General features: G+C 42.1%; 1 protein-coding gene across 4 annotated transcripts in view; it reads left to right on the top strand.

The window, feature by feature from the left end:
• SEMA6A (semaphorin 6A) overlaps positions 1–18,513 on the top strand; it is a 198,553-nt gene extending 180,040 nt beyond the window's left edge. For all 4 annotated transcript variants that reach the window (XM_077344355.1, XM_077344352.1, XM_077344356.1 and 1 more), the window contains one exon: positions 14,458–18,513. In XM_077344355.1, the coding sequence (XP_077200470.1) occupies positions 14,458–15,647 (1,190 nt within the window). In that variant the 3' untranslated portion in view covers positions 15,648–18,513. The remainder of the gene's footprint in view (positions 1–14,457) is intronic.
• Positions 18,514–18,930: the final 417 nt, after the last annotated feature.

The following is an 18,930-nucleotide window of genomic DNA, read 5'->3' as shown; positions in this document are numbered from 1 at the left end:
GGCAGCTGGGCGCCCCACCCGATCGTTGAGGTGGCAATGGCCGCTAAAGAACCTCAATGTCCCCCTCCACCTTTTGACAAGGGCCCGGAGATGGCCCTTTGTTCCAGGAAAATGGGCCATCAGGAACCCCGGAAAACCTCGCATATGTGCATGAGTCATGATTGTATCAGCATGTTCCCTCCGCAAGTACTGGGTGGGGCAATACAGCCTAAGGAGGTGGGTTTTGTATAAAAGGGAGCTTCCACCTGGAGTTCGGTGGAAGCTCTTACTCCATACCAGCGGACTCCACGTTGCTGAAATAAAGCTTGTTCCTGTTGTATCGTTCACCAGGCCTGGCGTGACGTTTTCTTCAAAGGGGCACCCTGTTTTTTTTCAGTTAGCAAGCGGGTCCCCGACACAGAGCTTGTATTAGTCTTATAAAAACTAAATTTTGATAGTCTCCTAATTCAGAGATGTGTTCTTGTTCTGTAAATTCTGTAAGTTCTGTAAATGGGCAATATAATAATTTAGAATTAGGGTGTTCTGGTATATTTGAAATTGCCAGAGCTTTACCTGATTAAGATGGTTTAAAACTTGTTTTTTTCCTCCAATTCTTTTATTTAACCATGCCACTGAAATATGTCACTAAAGCAGTTATCATTGTTTTTTTATGTTTTCAATAACACTGTCAGATTTTTGTCCTGCCATTTGTCCAAGGGAAGGACCCCATAAGGCATTTTATGCAGACAGATGGATTCGGACCTCAGAGCACGACATTCTCACCTCCTGCTGCAGGGATAGTGTGTACTGCAGCGGAAGGGAAGAAGAGAGAAACTCACACACTATGGGTGGAAATCCTTCAGTAAAAGCACTTTGTGAAAAATACTTCATGATTCTCTCCTGTATTTTATCCACACAGCAATACCATGAGTCATGTTAGACTGGGAGAGTGTATCTGACCCAAGGTCATTGTTATTATCTCTGTCACCTTGTGAGGCACCACCAGCCACTGTCTTACCTTTCCTTTTTATATTGCCACCACAACCTTGGATAAAATCTAGCCCCCGCTCTCTTCTGGGTCGGTATATCATTGTAGCATGCCAAGGTGCCAAAGCAAGTGGGTAAGGACTTGTGCAAACTCTCTGTAATTAAACAACTGTATTTGTACATGGCACAAACTTAAGGTACTACAAGAAACATCTAGGTGCACTAAGTCAAATAAATAAGAGGAAAGTTACTAACTAGGTACTTACAATCTGGTATATTTGGTCTCTGATATATCTGGTCTCTGTTAGCTGCAAGATGCCCCCATCCATGGTGCATCTGAAACCTCTCTTTAGCATATTTTCCTTCTCTCATCCTTCATGGCAAACCCACAGGAGAGACAACTCCCCTGAGAAACACCAAAACCCAATTCGAACCAACCGCCAGACAAAGCAGCAGCACTTCTTTTCAGATCTCGCGAGTGTTCCAAGGCCTTTAGCCTGGCTGGGAACTTTGCCAAACCTGGACCTTCCAGCCAAGAGGTGATAACACATCAAAGGGCTAGTATGTTTAGGTGGGAAATGATACTGTCTATCTGGTGAAGAGTGCCTCCCCTCACTCTTCCCAACCACAGAGGCACCAGCCATCATAACTGTCACAACATCTCTTGCCCCCTGCCGCTCACGTCTCCCCAATCTGAGGCCTGCATTCTAACCACTATATTACACTGTCTCTGAGACAAGTATATAATCAATGTGTGTATGCTTTGTTGATTTGATTCCTGAATTTTTATGTGGAAAAATGTACAGTTTTATTGTACAATCTGATTATCATTCACCACATGACAAAGTGGTTATGGAGGTAAGGCATATTCTCACTCTTGCCCCTGTGACATATAAGGGGAACAGGGGGAGCCCACCCATCAGGCGTACCTAGGCCATTGTCTAAGGGGCCCATCTCCTCAAGATATGGAGGAGTGTCAAGCCAGTCCTGCAGTGTCACAGCATCAGACACCCCACCTCAAGGGCCCTGGATACTTTCTCCTTCCTGGACAGTCTGCTGTCTGTAGGTACCTTTTCAGTCCTGGATGGGCAGCCTTTTTTCTCACTTTAGAAAGACTCATTTGCCATGGAAATTTGGGCTACACACATATTCTCTCACCATACCCTATCTCACAGGGTTGTTTTGAGGATAAAATGGAGAAGAACAGAACAATGAAAGACATTTTGGATCTCCTCAGCAAAAGGCAGGGTAGAAATGAAGCAAAAATAAATATCTGAACCACTGCTAAACAATTGCTCTGGAAATATGAATAGCAAACTGCACTCAATCTCAATATGGGAGTTACCCTGTATTTAACCAAGCGTGTTGCTTTTCTTCCACCCAGAATTAGCCTGGAGACCACTTACATTTAACCATCTGAACAAGTGAGTGATAATGAATACAATAGCTGCACCAGTTCTGCATTATCATGACAAGAAGCAGCCAAAGATGGGACAATACTGATGATCACATCGCTGCATGCTCATAACCACTTGGAAAACCTGGCATCTGTATTGCCCTCCCAAGTGTAAAACGCCAAATTATTCTTTAGGTGTAGTAGGCACAGTGTAGGGCCCCCAATACTTTTAAGGGCCCATCAAATGTTTTAATTTATCTTAGAAGAACAAGACAAAAAAGAGTTGGTTCTCATATGCTGCATTTCTCTACCGGGAATCTCAAAGTGGCTTACATTCACCTTCCCTTTCCTCTCCCCGCAACAGACACCCTGTGAGGTAGGTGGGGCTGAGAGAGCCCTGATATTACTGCTTGGTCAAACCAGCTTTATCAGAGCTGTGGTGAGCCCAAAGTCACTGAGCTGGCTGCTTGTGGGGGAGCAGGGAATCAAACCCAGCTCGCCAGATTAGAAGCCAACATTCCTAACCACTACACTGAAATCAAAAGGGAAAAAATGAACTTTTAGGATCAAAGGAATTTTTTTCTCACAGAAAAAAATGAAATTTTAAGGCCCATGAAAATCTATTGAATTTTGCCTAAAACAGAAACTAAAATGTTGAAGTATTTAAAGTTATATCAAAAAATATTTTAATATTGATATTATTGTGGTGGGAACGATTCAGAAAGCCAAAACATCCTAGGGCCACGAATGTCATAGCACAGCCCGGGCCAAGTATTGAGGAGAATATTTCCATTCCTGAGCCTTCCTGGATTTCTGTTCAGGTGAAACAGTGCAGTAAGATTTTCCTCAGCACTTGGAAACACAACAGTGATGTCCAGTTTACCAGGTGTGTATATGGACACAGTGGTAAGGTCAATTCAGTGAAAGGCAACGTGTATCCATCTCCCATCTGAGATCTACCTCTGGGACATCCTTGCCATCAACACATGACATTGCAGCAGCATTGCAACTGTACTGCATAAGCACAGATTTAGGATTAGCAAGGATGGGTAGGGGGATTGGAAAATCCCTTCTTACAAAATGAAGACCTGTTTTAAATTCCGAGAACAGTAAAGGATTTTTCAGTCCCCAAAGTCAGGCAGGAGAAATTACTAACATAAATGTACCCTACCCCTATATAATTTCTTTTACACATTAAACATAATCTTCAAACGCTGAGTCAAGGGCATTTAAAGATGCAACGCTGCTCAGCAAAAAATGAACAAAAGCCTGATATATGCATGATTTGCATGCTTGCACTTCCACAAATCACTCTGGGGGCCACTTCAGAGACTCAGCTCTAAAACTGCAATGGGAGGTTGCTATACTACTTCAGGCCAAAAGGACAAAAAGAGAAATAGCTAAAATAGTGTGTACATATTAGTGTCATTAATGGCTGTACTCACACAGTACTAATAAAAGCATTGATCAGATTTTTTTCCCTCTAGCCCTACTCCAACACATGTATACCAACCAGTCAGTGCAAAGAGTTTTTCAAACACAACCATCTGATTAAGCCAGCCAGCAGCAAAGTTATTGACTGACACTCAATGCAGGAAAGATGTTTGAGCAATTTGCCAGCAAAACTGTAGCCATTTGATTTCTGGCTATGTTGTCTAGTTGCCAGCACACTGTTGTGCTCTGCCTGCAGACTTTGTCCAAGTGGTACAGAGCAATTGTTTTCTTTGCCAGCCTGTTAAGACAGGCTGTCCACTCAATTGTTTGAAAAAGTCTTCTGAGATTTGGGGGATCACTGCTCAAATTAAATTCACACCAAAAGTCACACTACTGAGACGACATCCAGCTTTTCCTCCATAAAACATTCATGTCCATATTGCAAAACTCTCAGAGGATACTCTCTGTGTTTGCTTAAATATGGACAAGTCAAAAGTGATGCCTTGGGCACTTTCTCAACGGGACGCTGTGATTAATTTTTCATGCTAGTGGTCCTCTCGGAGTCGCAGCCTTGAGTAGAGATTTAACCCAGTTTAATAAAAGCCTACAACACTGTATTGGAAAATGCTTTAAAATAGCTTATGCTGACACCTTCCGAGTGACATGATCATTTTAACTACCTGCTGTTGTGTTTGGCTGTGATTAACTGGCAACAATGACTTAGCAACCTGTTCAGAATCAAGAAACATGAGTTCACCTCCTTGCAGCACCCCCAATGCCTCGCCCAGCACAAAGGTTAAGGGACTTGTCCCCACTTGGCCACAATGCATTGTATGTATCGGTGTTGTTTGTCAACACTTAACAAAGTCAAAATATGTGCCGTGATGGATAAAAACCTTGATTTAAGTTAGGCTTGACGCTCAGCCAATTTAAATAAACTGAAGTATCGTACATGGATTGGCTGTTAGAGGCATGAAGTATTATATCCAACATGAATTAGAAAAAGGATCAGAAGCCTCAACAGCCGTTCAGGCAATCTGTTTATCAGTCAGACACATAGTTAAGATACATCAATGATGACATGAAATGATTGTGTAAAAGTTGATCATTTATCTTCAGTTCCTCGCCAGCCCTACCTCACAGCACAGTTTTTAGCTTAATTGAACTTCCATTACCACTTTCCTATTTGAAGTTGCACTTGGATCTTTCATAAAGATCTTTACTGGGAGGTGTATCTGGAATCAACTGCAAGGAATCCAACAGTGCATTTCTTATCATGTTTAGGCAAAAGTCCCATTGTGTGTAATAAGGCTTAGCTCTACGTAGGGATGCAAAGGGATGCAGCTCTAGTATGTTTGAGCAACAATCCCTTGCTCATTTTCTCTGATCTTGTCTGCATAGTTACTTATGTAGAGGCAGGCTAGTCTCCCTAGCTGTCCAGGAGCTCCCCCCTGCCCACATTCTTCTTGCTTCTACCTTTGATTAAAACCCTCTGATCCTATAAACCTGTTAGAGATTGAAGAGTCTTGTTATCTCCAGATAAATGCTCATGTCATGACAACATGAAAAGGAAGAGCAGATATCACTGCTGACTCTGTACTGCAGATTGCTGAAAGTGGCATAACCTCCATCTTAAATTATTTCATATTCCCTAAATTTATTCAAGGTTATGGAGTGTGTTAAACCAGATGCATTATGGAGTGTGTTAAACCAGAGATGGGAGGGGGGGACATCCTTTCAGCACAAACTCTGTAATCCTTGCCACCATCTTCCTTTGGAGTTATTTTACTGTTCTGTTTCTTTCTCAAAGATACATTAATCCAAAGAGACAGTGGGTCTTTTGTCATATGTCTGACTTAAAAGGAAGTTAACTTCTCAATTCCTATCAGTCTCCAGGTACACAAAACATACTGTGCTATATTCTGTGTTTGATTTTCCAGCAAGCTAGACTTCATCAGGTTCACAGCATTAACCCTTATCAATCATAGGTTCTGAATTGAGAGGATTAATTCTGGCAGCCAAGCACTGCCGTTCTGGGTCTCTTTGGTTTGCTTTGCTTTGCTTTCTGACAGCTTATTAGAGCTTTTCAAGAGGAAGATCTCTATAGAAGAATCTCTATGTGAGGCATATATTAATTATCTAGACTGTTTAATCAAAGTCTGCTTAAGCAGATCACCTTGTTCTCACTGTATTTCTTGTGAAATTAAGGGGAAGGTAAAGATTTATACTAATTGCACTCGTTACTTGTGTGGTCATGGAGGCATGTGGATCAAATTGAAGCTTAATCCCAGAATAGAAGTGCTACCGATGAGTGGAAGGTCTAACCCAAGATTTAAGCTGTCACCCACTCTGAATAGGATTGCACTCCCCTTGAAGTTACAGACCAAGAGGCTGGAGGTGCTCTTAGACCTAAACATGTTGCTAGGTAAGCAGATGGCAGCTCTGGCCAGGAATATCTTTTACCAACATTCAGTGGTTACCCAGCTCTCACCTTTCCTTGGCAGAAAAGATCTGGCCACTGTGGTACATAATCTATTTACACCTCTGGATCAGATTACTGCAGTGCAGTTACTTGAAAGGTGTTTGGAAACTTCAGGTATTGATGCCTGCTGCGGCTACCATGTTGATTGGAACAGATCATAAGGACCACATCGCTTCAGTTTTCATCTGCCTACACTGGATCCCAGTGTGTTTCTGGGCACACTTAGAGGTGCTGGTGTTGACCTTCAAAGTTCTTTTGAACCTACCCAAACATTATGGTCATCTTCCAAGGTGCTGCTGAAGTTGCTCCCACCTTCTGAAATGAGTCAGGTAACAACCCAGGAGCTGGCTGTATCAGTCATGGCACTAAAACTCTGGAAGTTTCTCTCCAGGGAGACTTGTCTGCCCCTTCTGTTGGCTTCTTCCACCAGTATGTGAAAACTCTTTTGTTCATTTGGTGTTCTCTCAATGATCCGTCCTTTCTGACCAATGTGTAATTGATTTTTACAATGTTTCCGTCTGTGCATGAATTAACCTGGCCATGGGAGACTTGGACCTTGTTCTGATCTTCAGGTGCTTCTTTATGTCCACATGCTGTGCATCAACTCTCCAAGTTATTGCCCTCTTCTTATACAAGCCGGGGCCTGCTTTAAGAGAAAAGGCATCACTTCATCATTTATGAAGTATTTGCTAACATACATTTTTGACTTGATAAGTGTTCTGACTTTATTAACTCTAGCTAAAACTCTGGCCAGCTTGGTATAATGGTTAGGAGTGCTGACTTCTAATCTAGCAAGCAAGATTCCCCGCTCCCTCACATGCAGCCAGCTGGGTGACCTTGGGCTTGCCACAACACTGATAAAGCTATTCTGACCGAGCAGTAATATCAGGGCTCTCTCAGCCTCAGGATATCTGTTGTGGGGAAAGGAAAGAGAAGGCAACTGTAAGCCACTTTGAGATTCCTTCAGGTAGAGAAAAGCAGCATATAAGAACCAACTCTTCTTCTTCTAAATATGTGCTCTGATTTTTTTTTCTGCCTGGGTTTCTTGGTCTGAAATGATTCCAGTGATGTAGAACTAGCCAAAGGTGATCTTTTTGACATTCAGTTTCTGTGACTTCCCCACCTCATCTAGCAGGTGAGTCACAGACATGGTAGGATGGGAGCAAAGCTGTGCCAAAGAATTTGGGTTCCCCTTTCTTAACACTGTGCAAGAACACAGAGGCCTGATTAGAAAAAAGTAAAATTTTCCACAGAATTCATAATTGCAATAAGTGTATTTTCCCAGAAAAGTGAAGTATACAGAAGACGTCATGGAATGCAGTTGGATTCATGATGACAAACATAGAAAACAATGTGAGTCCCTGCAATAAGCCACATCCATGTGAATATGCAGTTTGAGCTCCTTCCAGCTGCAGTTAGCTCTTCCACAGCAAACAGCTGGATGTATTTTAACTCATCCAAGGAGTAGTCAAAAACATGTACAAAGCTTGCACAGAACTATAGCACAGGATTAAGAGTTGAAAGATCGATATCTTAAAAAGCAAGACATCCTCAAATGTGGTTCTACAAAGAGAGAGCTATAAAGGCATTTATTTTCCTTGGCATTTATCAAATTACAGTCATGCCGCTTTAACTCTTTGTTTGTTTAATTTAAATAATTTGGTATCCAGCTACTGATGCAGGTTCTAGTAGGGCATATGACACTGTTGTTTTCCAGACCGCAGCCACCTTTCAGGTGGCAGTTTTGATGTGTTCACACTTCCTTTTTTCCCATCTGGTTCCATTTTCACATTGAAGACTTGTTTTCTGGGGAGAGGGGGTCCCAGTATTTTGTTGCTATTGTTTTGTGCATGTGCTAGAATGTTGCGCAGTTCCCTTTAAATTACATTCCCCACCCACCATACACTATCACGATTCCAGGACAAGCCTCCTCTGGAACACATGGACAGTGTGTGATCTCCTGATGTAAAGTGAGGGATGGGAACAGGATGTAGCCACAATATTGCTCTTTCCTCCCTTGCCTCTTTCCCCCACTCAGGAAAATGATTAATATGTGTATCTTCTCCAATCTCTCTCTACATAGTTCCGCTTAACATCTTAAGAGCTAGCATTTAAAGAACCAGAATTGCAGAATTCTTTTTAACCCCAAGATTGTGCCTTGAAGAGTGACTCAGAATCATCAGGCCATACAGTCAGATTTCCTTGGTTAGATCACCTGGGCAAACTTGGTGGAGATCAAAGCTGCACCCTCCCAGCCAGCTGGCGATTTCTCTTTTTATTAAGTTTGGAGAAGGAAAGTCAGGGGGGAGATCCTGCAGTGATCTCTTGAGAGTTCAGCTTGAGTCAACTGCCTGTATAAGCAGAGCCACAGGAGCTGATGCCTGGTCTCCCAGCATGACTGACTGATTCAGTGCAGGTGCTCTCCAGCACTGAAACGTCACAGCACTGGCATGCAAATATGAAAAAAAAAAATGTTCACCACCCAATCCCACCATTTCTGGGTGGGTTGGGGGTGGCAGTTCACAAGGTGGAAAAAATGTTAAGATTCTGAACTATCTTATGAATTCATTCTGCAATGGAAAAAAGCCCAATCATGAAGAGTGGGTTATAAATATTGTTGCTGTTGTTGTTATTCAGAAAAAACTAGGAAAGAGTGGGGAATGAATAAGGAAACGAGGATGTTAACAAAGTTTTTTGGAGGGGGGGTAATTGGTAACACCAAGGAATGAAAATGGACCATTAAGGTAATCTGGAAAATGCCCCTATTACTGTTAAAAAAAAAAAACAATTTAAAATAGTCCAGCGGTGAAATCAATTGGGGAAAAAACCCTGCAATTTAAAACCACAATAATGATCAGAAATTAATGCTTGAATAATAAAAGGGACTGTAAAACAACAGAACATGACTCAAAGATGGCATTAGGAAGAAGAAAAATCAACAAATGCATATTATTTGACACCTATAACTAAACAGGCAGACCAGGCAGATATTGCAGAAGAACCGCAACAGAGGAGGCCCCAGCCTAAGTGAAAATTCTGCTTGCAGACCTTGCTGGGCCCAAATCTAAAGTTTTTTTTTCTAATGCTTACTTTTTATTGCACAGCAAAATACAGTGCCCAACTCCCCTTCCCATCTTTCCATAGTAAGGGTCAGTAACACTTTAGAAGAGATGACAAGTTGTTTTTTATACCCCACTTTTCACTACCTGAAGAAGTAGAAGAAGAAGAAGAAGAAGAAGAGTTGGTTCTTATATGCCACTTTTCCCTACCCGAAGGAGGCTCAAAGCGGCTTACAGTCGCCTTCCCATTACTCTCCCCACAACAGACACCCTGTGGGGTGGGTGAGGCTGAGAGAGCCCTGATATCACTGCTTGGTCAGAACAGTTTTTTATCAGTGCCGTGGCGAGCCCAAGGTCACCCAGCTGGTTGCATGTGGGGGAGTGCAGAATCAAACCCGGCATGCCAGATTAGAAGTCCGCACTCCTAACCATTACACCAAACTGGCTCTCAAAGTATAAGGATCAAGTATCAAAGCAGCTTATAATCATTTTCCCTTCCTATCTCCACAACAGACACACTGTGAGGTAGAGGAGGATGGGAGAGCTCTGAGAAAAATGTGACTGGTCCAAGGTCACCCAGCTGGCTACACGTGGAGGAGTGGGAAATTGAACCCAGTACTCCAGATTAAAGGCTGCCGCTCTTAACCACACCAAGCTGGCCCTTAAATACACTTTAAATACATTTACAAAACCTTGAGAGTAGGGAGAGAAGACGAGCAATGGCAGAAAAATTTGAAAATTTTTTGCAGCTTTCATGATCTGAAATTACCATTAACGTTCATGGTAGAAACCATGTTTGTTTGTTTTTTTAAGAATGTATTCACTGAGAAATGAAGTTACAATATCTACATTTCTGAATGTTAGCAATAAACATATAACACAGTAATGGGTGCACTCCCATGTAGAATTACTCCTGAAGTAACTTGTATGATTCCCCTATTCACTTCCTATCACTGGTTCTTCATGCACATGAACTCCAACTTTTCCCTCATATAAATGAACCACGGCTGCAAAACTTGATTAAAGTCACCCTTGGCCAGGGGTGTGTGGGAGAGACTGCCATTCTGAGCTCAGCCCTGCTGATTCCAAAGCTGTTGAAGTGGAAGTGGGCAGCTTCCCATCCAACCACATCAGGCATCATTTCAATATGTGAGGCCCAAAATAGTTGCCATGTTCACTGCTTTTACAATTTATGGCCTGTCTCCTTACCACAGCACATTTAGTCATTGAAATTTTATATCCCAATTAGCAGTTTCCTCTTCATCCCTTTGAAAATCACATCATATTTCATTTACCAAACCTCTTTCCTATCTCCATGTATGCCAGCATTTATGGGTTTATTGCATTGCCATCTGGTCCATATTATATTAGAAAACAGGAATACAAGGACAGATTCCCATGGAGGGAACCACACTGTGCTCTCAGCTTTCCCATTGGCTATAGCCACTGGATAGCTGTAGCTCTGTAGACAATTTTAAAAGTTAACTTTTAGGGAAAGATTCTCCTAGGGGGGTGAAATGGGCATTATTGGGTAGAAATTTGGTGGCAGTAAAATATACTAAATAATTAAAATATTCTGCCTGGAGTGAAATAAATTCAGTGTCCAAATTTTATTGACTATAGTTAATAACACTGTTATTGGTCAGGAATAGCCTCTGTTGTTTTCTGGGGCTCTTTTTTTTTTGTCTTTTTCTGCCTCACTGGGTAAAAAGGCTTTGTGCAGCAGTTCTTAAACTTTAGTAACCCATGTGACCCACGTTTTCCCCACACCAGACAACCCCACATGCTCTACTGAGTCCTTCCTCCCTTGTTGGTCTTTAAAGACAAATGTCAGTAAAACATTTGTAATATCTGTACATTCCTACCAGGTTAGCTCTCAAGAGTGTAGCTGATTTTGTAGGGCAGCAATTGAAAAACTCACTCAAAAGGCCTAACCTATATTGTAATGAGTGTCACCCCTTGACTGAAAGAGACTTTGAGATGGAGACAGCAAGAAACTTCCTTATTTGTTAATAATAACCAGCTGAAGGAACATAGAAAACCTTTTTAGAGCTTCCCTTCTTCAGTTGAAGTTGACATTGGTTTTCGGTTTTTGTTGCTGCAAGGTGGAATCTATCTCTGTGGTGAACCCCTTTGCATTGAGAAATAGTGAAAGTTGTTCAGATATAGGCCTGGCTGTATTAGGACTGTACCTTTCTGGTGCTACTCAGCCAATTTATAATTCCTAAGGCTGAGCTACTAGATCCCAACAACAAATCAGCAAATTTTTTGGTTAGTGCTACAAAGTGACCTGGAATCTATGTAACTGTAATTTATAGCAATTCCACAAGTTCACAGCCTTCTAAAGAGGAGGAAGCCTGTTGTGGTACCTTCCCTTGAAGCAGCGAATCCCTGTCTCCATTCCTTGAAAAGTCAGAGGTCTCTGTGTTTACTGGATGGCCAAGGTATCACAGATACCTTGGACTATTCTCATGGATCCTTACATGCCCTGAAGAACCAGTTTTAGAAATACAAGGCCAGCATTTATTTTTAAGTGAAAGGCAAATACGAAAGATACATGCATCATTCATAATCTAAACACTTGGGGTACTGATAGTGAATCTGATGCACATATGGCAATCCGTGTAAACAGGGCTTCTCCATCCTTTACTGTAAGTAGGAATTTTTCCATTGCTGCAAGAGGGCATCCCATGCACAGACCTTTTTTTTTTCCCTTTCATGCTAAAGAGGCTCTGGGCTATGGATAGTACTCTGAGGTAGGAGGGTTAAATTCAGGGAGAAATCTTGAGGTTGTACAGCATTCTGTGTTGTAAAAGAGAAAAGGATTAAGTGAGGCTGGATTAGTTTCATACATATCCATTTATATACATTTCTCTTTGTTTGTTTGTTTATTATATTTATACTAGCAGCAAAACCCATTTATAAAAAAATGGGCTTTGAAAAAGGAGAAGGGGGAAGGATAAGGGAAGGGCCCCCCTCCCCCAAGCTTACCTGGTCATCGGCTATCCATGGTGGAGAGCTGGCCCCCCAGCAGGAGTGGTCTGAGAGGCATCTGGTGGGGCAGGAATGCCTCTTGCGGCATCTGCGGGCAAGGAAACATAGAGAACCCAGGGCAAGGAACCATAGAGAGCCCAGGGCAAGGAACCATAGAGAGCCCAGGGCAAGGAACCATGGAGAGCCCAGGGCAAGGAACCATAGAGAGCCCAGGGCAAGGAACCATGGAGAGCCCCCCTGGTGCACTGGTGGAAAGCGGACCCTTGGCTCAGGAAGGCCTTTTGCCGTGTCTGCAATGTGGAGAAAGGCCTTCCCGAGCCAAGGGACCGTGGAGAGGCCTCCCCCTTGGCAGGAAAGCCCCTCCCCCTTGGTAAGGACACCACTGCCAAGCCACCATTTGGCTCTGGCAGTCAGGCATGTTTCTGAGGCTGGGGCGAGTGCCGGTCGAGGGAGGGTGGGAGTTGTTCCAGCCGGGCCTGTCAGGGTATGGCCAGCTTTGCAATGGAAAGCTTTGGATTCAGGCCAACTTCAACCAAATGCCTTTTTGTCCTTCTTGTTTCTTGATTTTGTTGAGGATTGCTATCCATTAAGAGCATGGCATGTAGAATTTTTTTTAAGCTTTAAAAAACTAGATAAGTATCCCATTTGGAAATGTTGTTTGTGATATCAATGAGCATATTTGAATGTCTAGTTTATGGAGATGCACAGTCCTCAACCAGTTGATTTAGAAGGATGTAACTTTTCTTAGGATGACACCATAACTGTGCTAGAAAACAACAGCTGGAAGCAGGCAGCATTGCTATAAATATAGATCGCACTGGACGCCAACTGTAAGAATAAAACCATATTTGCCAGGTATTGCTTAGTGACATTTTTTGTTGAAGTATTAAAGATCTCAACAAATAAGTTTTTCCTTGACTATCTAAAATGAGTCTTAAAAGAATTGGGATTGTCCTCCTTTTCATTTTAAATACTTTGTATGCCAAAAACCTTGAAATTGGGACACAAATTTCTTGTTCTTTAAAAGAAACAAAACTTTTAACAGACTAAGTTACCATCCTTCTGTCTCATTGTGCATAAAATATTCAAGCACATGGACATCCACTTTTAAATGCAGAGATAGTAAGTGAAGAAAAAACTAGGGGAAGAAACATTAAAAGGAGATGGGAGCTGTGAAGGTGGATATTTGACTGGAAAAGATGAATTGACAAAGAGGTACAGTGACTGCCACTACTGTGGTCCCCAATACTCTTTAAGGAACAAACAAGACTACCACATGCGAAGAAAAATTTTGCATCCATTTTCTTCCCAGACAGCTGCCACTTACACTGCATGACAAACTGTATTTAAACTCAGGCGTGTTTCAAAAGCCATTCATAATGTGGCATAGGGGAGCTGCGGTTTGGAGAGAAAATAGAGATAGAAAGCACCATGTACACATGCAAGCCTTGTTTTTTAAAAAAAGCACTGGAGACTATACCTGCAGCATTTCTCACATTTCTTTTCCAGTTCATCACTTCTACAAGCATCACGTGTCTGTATAGCAGAAATACAAGAAAGGGATAAAAGAAGACATGTGCTAAAAAATAAGAACAGCCCTAAATCAGGAATTGAAAATGAAATTATGTTCTTTTATAAAGGAAGATGTTAATGAGACCTAAACTTTCAAATCTGTGCTCAGAACAAGACTTAAATTCATCAGGATACTGAATTATAGGGAAAGGCTTTCAACCTTGTCTGCTACAGAACTGAATTTATGTTGTATATGTACCTCACAAATGAACAGTAACCAGAGTTCAAGGAGCCACTCAACTTGTTCTGTGCAAATCAGAAGTTTTAGATTTTTGAAACAATCATTTCTAAAAGACCTGGTGGTATGGCCCCAGGAAGTTTTGCTGTTCAAAGGATGTTCAGTATTCCCTCTAGGCATACTCTAGTAGTTCTTTGGATCAAAATCAGTTTACTAGCTAAGATTATTACAGTTTCATAGTGGTCCAAACCAAGATCATGTGACATGTGAAATACAAGTTCAAATATATATGCAGTCAGTGTTTCTAAATTCATTATCTGTGCATGACAATTTTATGTGTACTGTTATGCTTACTGCTTTGTGATATTTATTTCAGGAGTGATTCGTGAGAGTTATCTCAAAGGTCATGATCAGCTGGTGCCTGTCACCCTCCTGGCCATTGCAGTCATTCTTGCCTTTGTCATGGGAGCTGTCTTCTCGGGAATCATAGTATACTGCATCTGTGACCATCGACGCAGAGATGTGACCATCGTGCAGAGAAAAGAGAAGGAATTGGCCCATTCCCGACGAGGGTCCATGAGCAGTGTCACCAAGCTCAGCAGCCTTTTTGGCGATAGTCAGTCCAAAGAGCCGAAGCCTGAAGCTGTTCTTACACCCCTGATGCACAATGGCAAACTTGCTACCCCAGGCAGCACTACCAAGATGCTCATCAAAGCTGACCAACATCACCTGGACTTGGCTGCTCTACCAACTCCAGAATCTACCCCAACCCTTCAGCAGAAGAGGAAACCCAGCCGCGGTAGCAGAGATTGGGAAAGAAACCAGAACCTCATCAATGCTTGTACAAAAGACATCCCCCCTATGGCATCTCCTGTTATCCCTACTGACCTTCCACTAAGGGCTTCACCCAGCCACATCCCAAGTGTTGTTGTCCTGCCCATTTCTCAGCAGGGCTATCAGCATGAATATGTTGATCAGCCCAAAATGAGTGACGTGGTACAGATGGCTATGGAGGACCAAAATGCCACACTTGAGTACAAAACTATAAAGGACCATCTCAGTGGAAAGAGCCCCAACCATGGGGTGAATCTGGTAGAAAACTTGGATAGCATGCCACCGAAAGTACCCCAGAGGGAAGCCTCCCTGGGTCCTCCTGGCTCATCTCTATCTCAGAGTGGTCTGGGCAAGCGATTGGAAATGCATTCTTCTGCTTATAATGTGGACTACAAGAGAAACTATCCTACGAACTCACTCACGAGAAATCATCAGACATCGACTCTCAAAAGAAATAATACTAATTCTTCTAATTCCTCCCATCTTTCCAGAAATCAGAGCTTTGGCAGGGGAGACAATCCCCCTCCTGCCCCACAAAGGGTGGACTCAATACAAGTCCATGCTACTCAGGGTCAGACTGTGACTGTATCTAGGCAGCCCAGTCTCACCACATACAACTCGCTGACAAGATCAGGGTTGAAACGCACACCATCATTAAAACCAGATGTACCCCCCAAACCCTCCTTTTCCCCTCTTTCCACATCCATGAAGCCTAACGATGCATGTACATAATCACCGTGGGGTGGGGGGGGGGGGGAGCAACAGGTGACCAGAGTATGCCCTTAAAAAGCCAGTGTTCAGCAACTACGTTGCTAGTTTCAGCTGACACAAATGCTGTTGCTAAGCTGAGGATGTATTGCTCTCTAGGGAAAGTGGAATATTTTTTAACAATTGGGCCATACAATCTACAGTTCGCAACTGTAGGACCCACCCCACGATACAACTGTTCTTTTACTCAAAAGACTAACCACAAACATTGAGCCAAAAGCACACACATGAACGATGACTGTGATTTTTCACTCTCAACTGCACGGAGCATCTGGAACTGAGAAAGCAACAACAAACAAAAAAAAGAATTAATTGATTAAGCTAACTCTAACAGAACTATGGCAGACATTTACTACGTGCAGGTACTGTGAAATGCCCATCAGTGTTACAGCCATTTTGTTATAGCAGATTGCCATGTTGGGCAACAGCTATGTCATAGGTTTCTGCTACTCTTCTCTTTTAATGAGTAACATGTGACTGTTAATGCAAGTAACTCCTCTTATTTATTGTTCAACCTTTTGTCTTTTTTTATTCCTAAGGAAATTACTTCTGCATATCATCGTATGAGCAGCTCTCCGTAAGGAAAAAAAATACATTGAAAATTATGCCTATTTAACGTGAAACCCATTAACTGGAGTAATTAAAACTCTTTTTATTTTTCCAATAAATTCACTGAGTTAAATAAGTTGGAGCTGGAATTCTGAACTTTTGTGTTTGGACTGTTTAATCTCTTTTCTGGAAAACAAAAAGGGGAATATTTATTTAAATGTAGGTTTATTTTGCTGGCTGGCTTTCCTGCCTCTGTGTCAGGCAGCAAACAACAAAACCAAAATCCCCTCCCCAATTCCTATCTTCCTAGAGTTAACTGCAGAAGACACTCTAAAAAACTGCAGTATGTGCCCTGTTGCTGTGAACATGGTCTTGTCAGTATCTAATACTTTCACCAGCTTGTTCTCTGCCATCTCATTTCACCTTTGCATGTGAGATGGCAAACAGAAATCAACCAACAGCGTGAATTCATTAATATGCTGGCATGAGCCATGCAGAGATTATGGTCTTACTGCACGAGTTTTTGTTTTGTTTTTGGTGGAAATACATCTGTGAATAGCCTGTTTTTTTCCACATGTAAATTTGTGCCTTACACTCTCAGTTGTGTATCTTGTGAGCTCTACTGTGTACAACCTTGCCCCCCCTCCCTCTTTAGAACAAATTGGATATTTATTTATCTCCATCCTCATTCATTCCCATGGAGATTTAGGACTGCAGTTCAAAGAAGAATGTTGTGGTTACTGTAATAACTTGCTGGCTCGTGTGGAGACAGGGCACTAGCAATACGCATGGCTCCATTTGGGGTGTCTAGTTGTGCCAATGTGGTTCTCAAACCATCCTTGGGTGATGCTGGCAGTATAGATGCTATACTGTGGTAAGCCCTTCTCTCTAGGTGAATATATTTCCATATAATTTCAGCATACTGATACATTCTTATTGCTAATCAGCGAAGAATTCTGGGGTGTCTATTGGAGAGAAGCACTGCATATAATGGAGTGTGCCATGCAGCAAGCGGAGACCCCAGCACAAAAGCATAGCACATATACCGTGTGTGGAATGGAAAACAGTATAAAGCAAACGGCATCCTGCTGTTTCGCAGTAACTGCTGCAGTAATACAAATGCAGGAGACTCCAGTTTTCATGTCATCGGTTTCCACTGATCGGGATGGGGGAGCATGTGAGTGCATGGAGTGTGCGTGTGGGTGTATGTTTTGATACTTTCTCAGTTGTTTGCGCACAAGCATAGATTTTGTTTTTAATGTTACTATAACTGTTGAGATGCTGTAGCAAAAAAAGAAACAAGTGTGTGTATGTATGTTTATATCATGTGGACAGAATGTGGGAGGGAGGGAGGGAGGGAGGGAGGGAGGGCGGTGTTTCAGTTTGAATTTATTTTTGAGAAAATAACTTTTATACTTTCTTTGGGTTTTGTTTGCTGGACTGGGGGGGTGTTTTGTTTTTGAACGATCAAGAGAAGGAAAGTTTTTAAATTGGGTCATGTGTAAGTAGCTGTTTCAAAAAGTGGGAGGGTCAAAATCAAAGTTTGTGGCAGGGATGTTTGGCAGATGCTCGACTCTCCTGTCTGCCCTTTAACTAAGCTGTGCACAAAGCATCCTGAAATCAAAGTAATGCTTCTGCTGAGGTATTCTGTTTTGTTTTGTTGTTCTAATTTCTTCCTAAGCTGCAGGTAGCAGAGAATTCATCAGGGGAAAAAAACACAAAAGAGCAACCCTGCCTTTCTTCCCAAGTTCAACCTCCTGGAATTCCAAAGGGCACCGTGCCCCTGCTTGCATCGTAGCAAAGCATTCTGTCATAATGTAGAAATGAATAATCACTGCAGCTTTGTACAGAGATCCGCCTTTGTAATATACATCACACCAACTACTGGGTTGACCTTGAGATGCCCATTTTGTACGCAGAGTGTGTTTTCTGTTCGACTCCTTCCCGTCCTCTTCTGCCCCCACCTCTCTTCATCCCTTTACGTGAAGAGGTTCTTAGACCTGCGTGTGCCTTTGCTTTCCACCTTTGCTATACACTGGTAGACAAAATAAATCCAGTCTCTCATTTGTTGTAAAGTTGTAAAATATTGTGATATCACCAGACTTCCCTTCATCTCCACATCCCCCCTAACATCTGATTCACAATTTAATGTATGTTGGGTTTTTTAATTTTTAAAAAAGGAAAGAAAAATGATTTAAATAAGAGAAAAAGAAAAATGGCAAGGGGAGAAAAAAAAGTGTCTTGATGACATAAAGTAATAAAATCAGACTGTTCTACCTTATATTTTGTCTCCTGGTTTTTCTTTCTTTATTACTGCTAAAGATGATGCTGGCCATTTTAATAGTAGGCAGCAGTATAATTAATATAATTATTGGCCTTGCATTGCCCAAGTACAGCTTATGGTAAGATATGCAGGGAGGATTTGATGATGCAAGGAATGTATCACCAGGGCAGTTTCACCAGTAGTGGGCAGGGCAACCATACTGTGCAAAGACAGCACTGATCAGGTGTGAGAGGCACAGCAAGAGTGGGAAGCACCGGTGATGACCCTAAGTCCTGCCTGCATTGTCAGGGACACAGATCTGTAGCATCAACTTTAAATATGGAACAGGCACCCAAAGTGACAATCCTATGCTACACAGAGACCACACAAAACAAAGTTTGAGACCAGTGACACTTTTTCAAGATAAACAAAGAT

Source organism: Paroedura picta, chromosome 7 (genome assembly GCF_049243985.1).
Source record: "Paroedura picta isolate Pp20150507F chromosome 7, Ppicta_v3.0, whole genome shotgun sequence".
Taxonomy (NCBI): domain Eukaryota; kingdom Metazoa; phylum Chordata; class Lepidosauria; order Squamata; family Gekkonidae; genus Paroedura; species Paroedura picta.
Note: the sequence above shows the minus strand (reverse complement) of the source record. Positions and strands in the feature narration are given on the sequence as shown.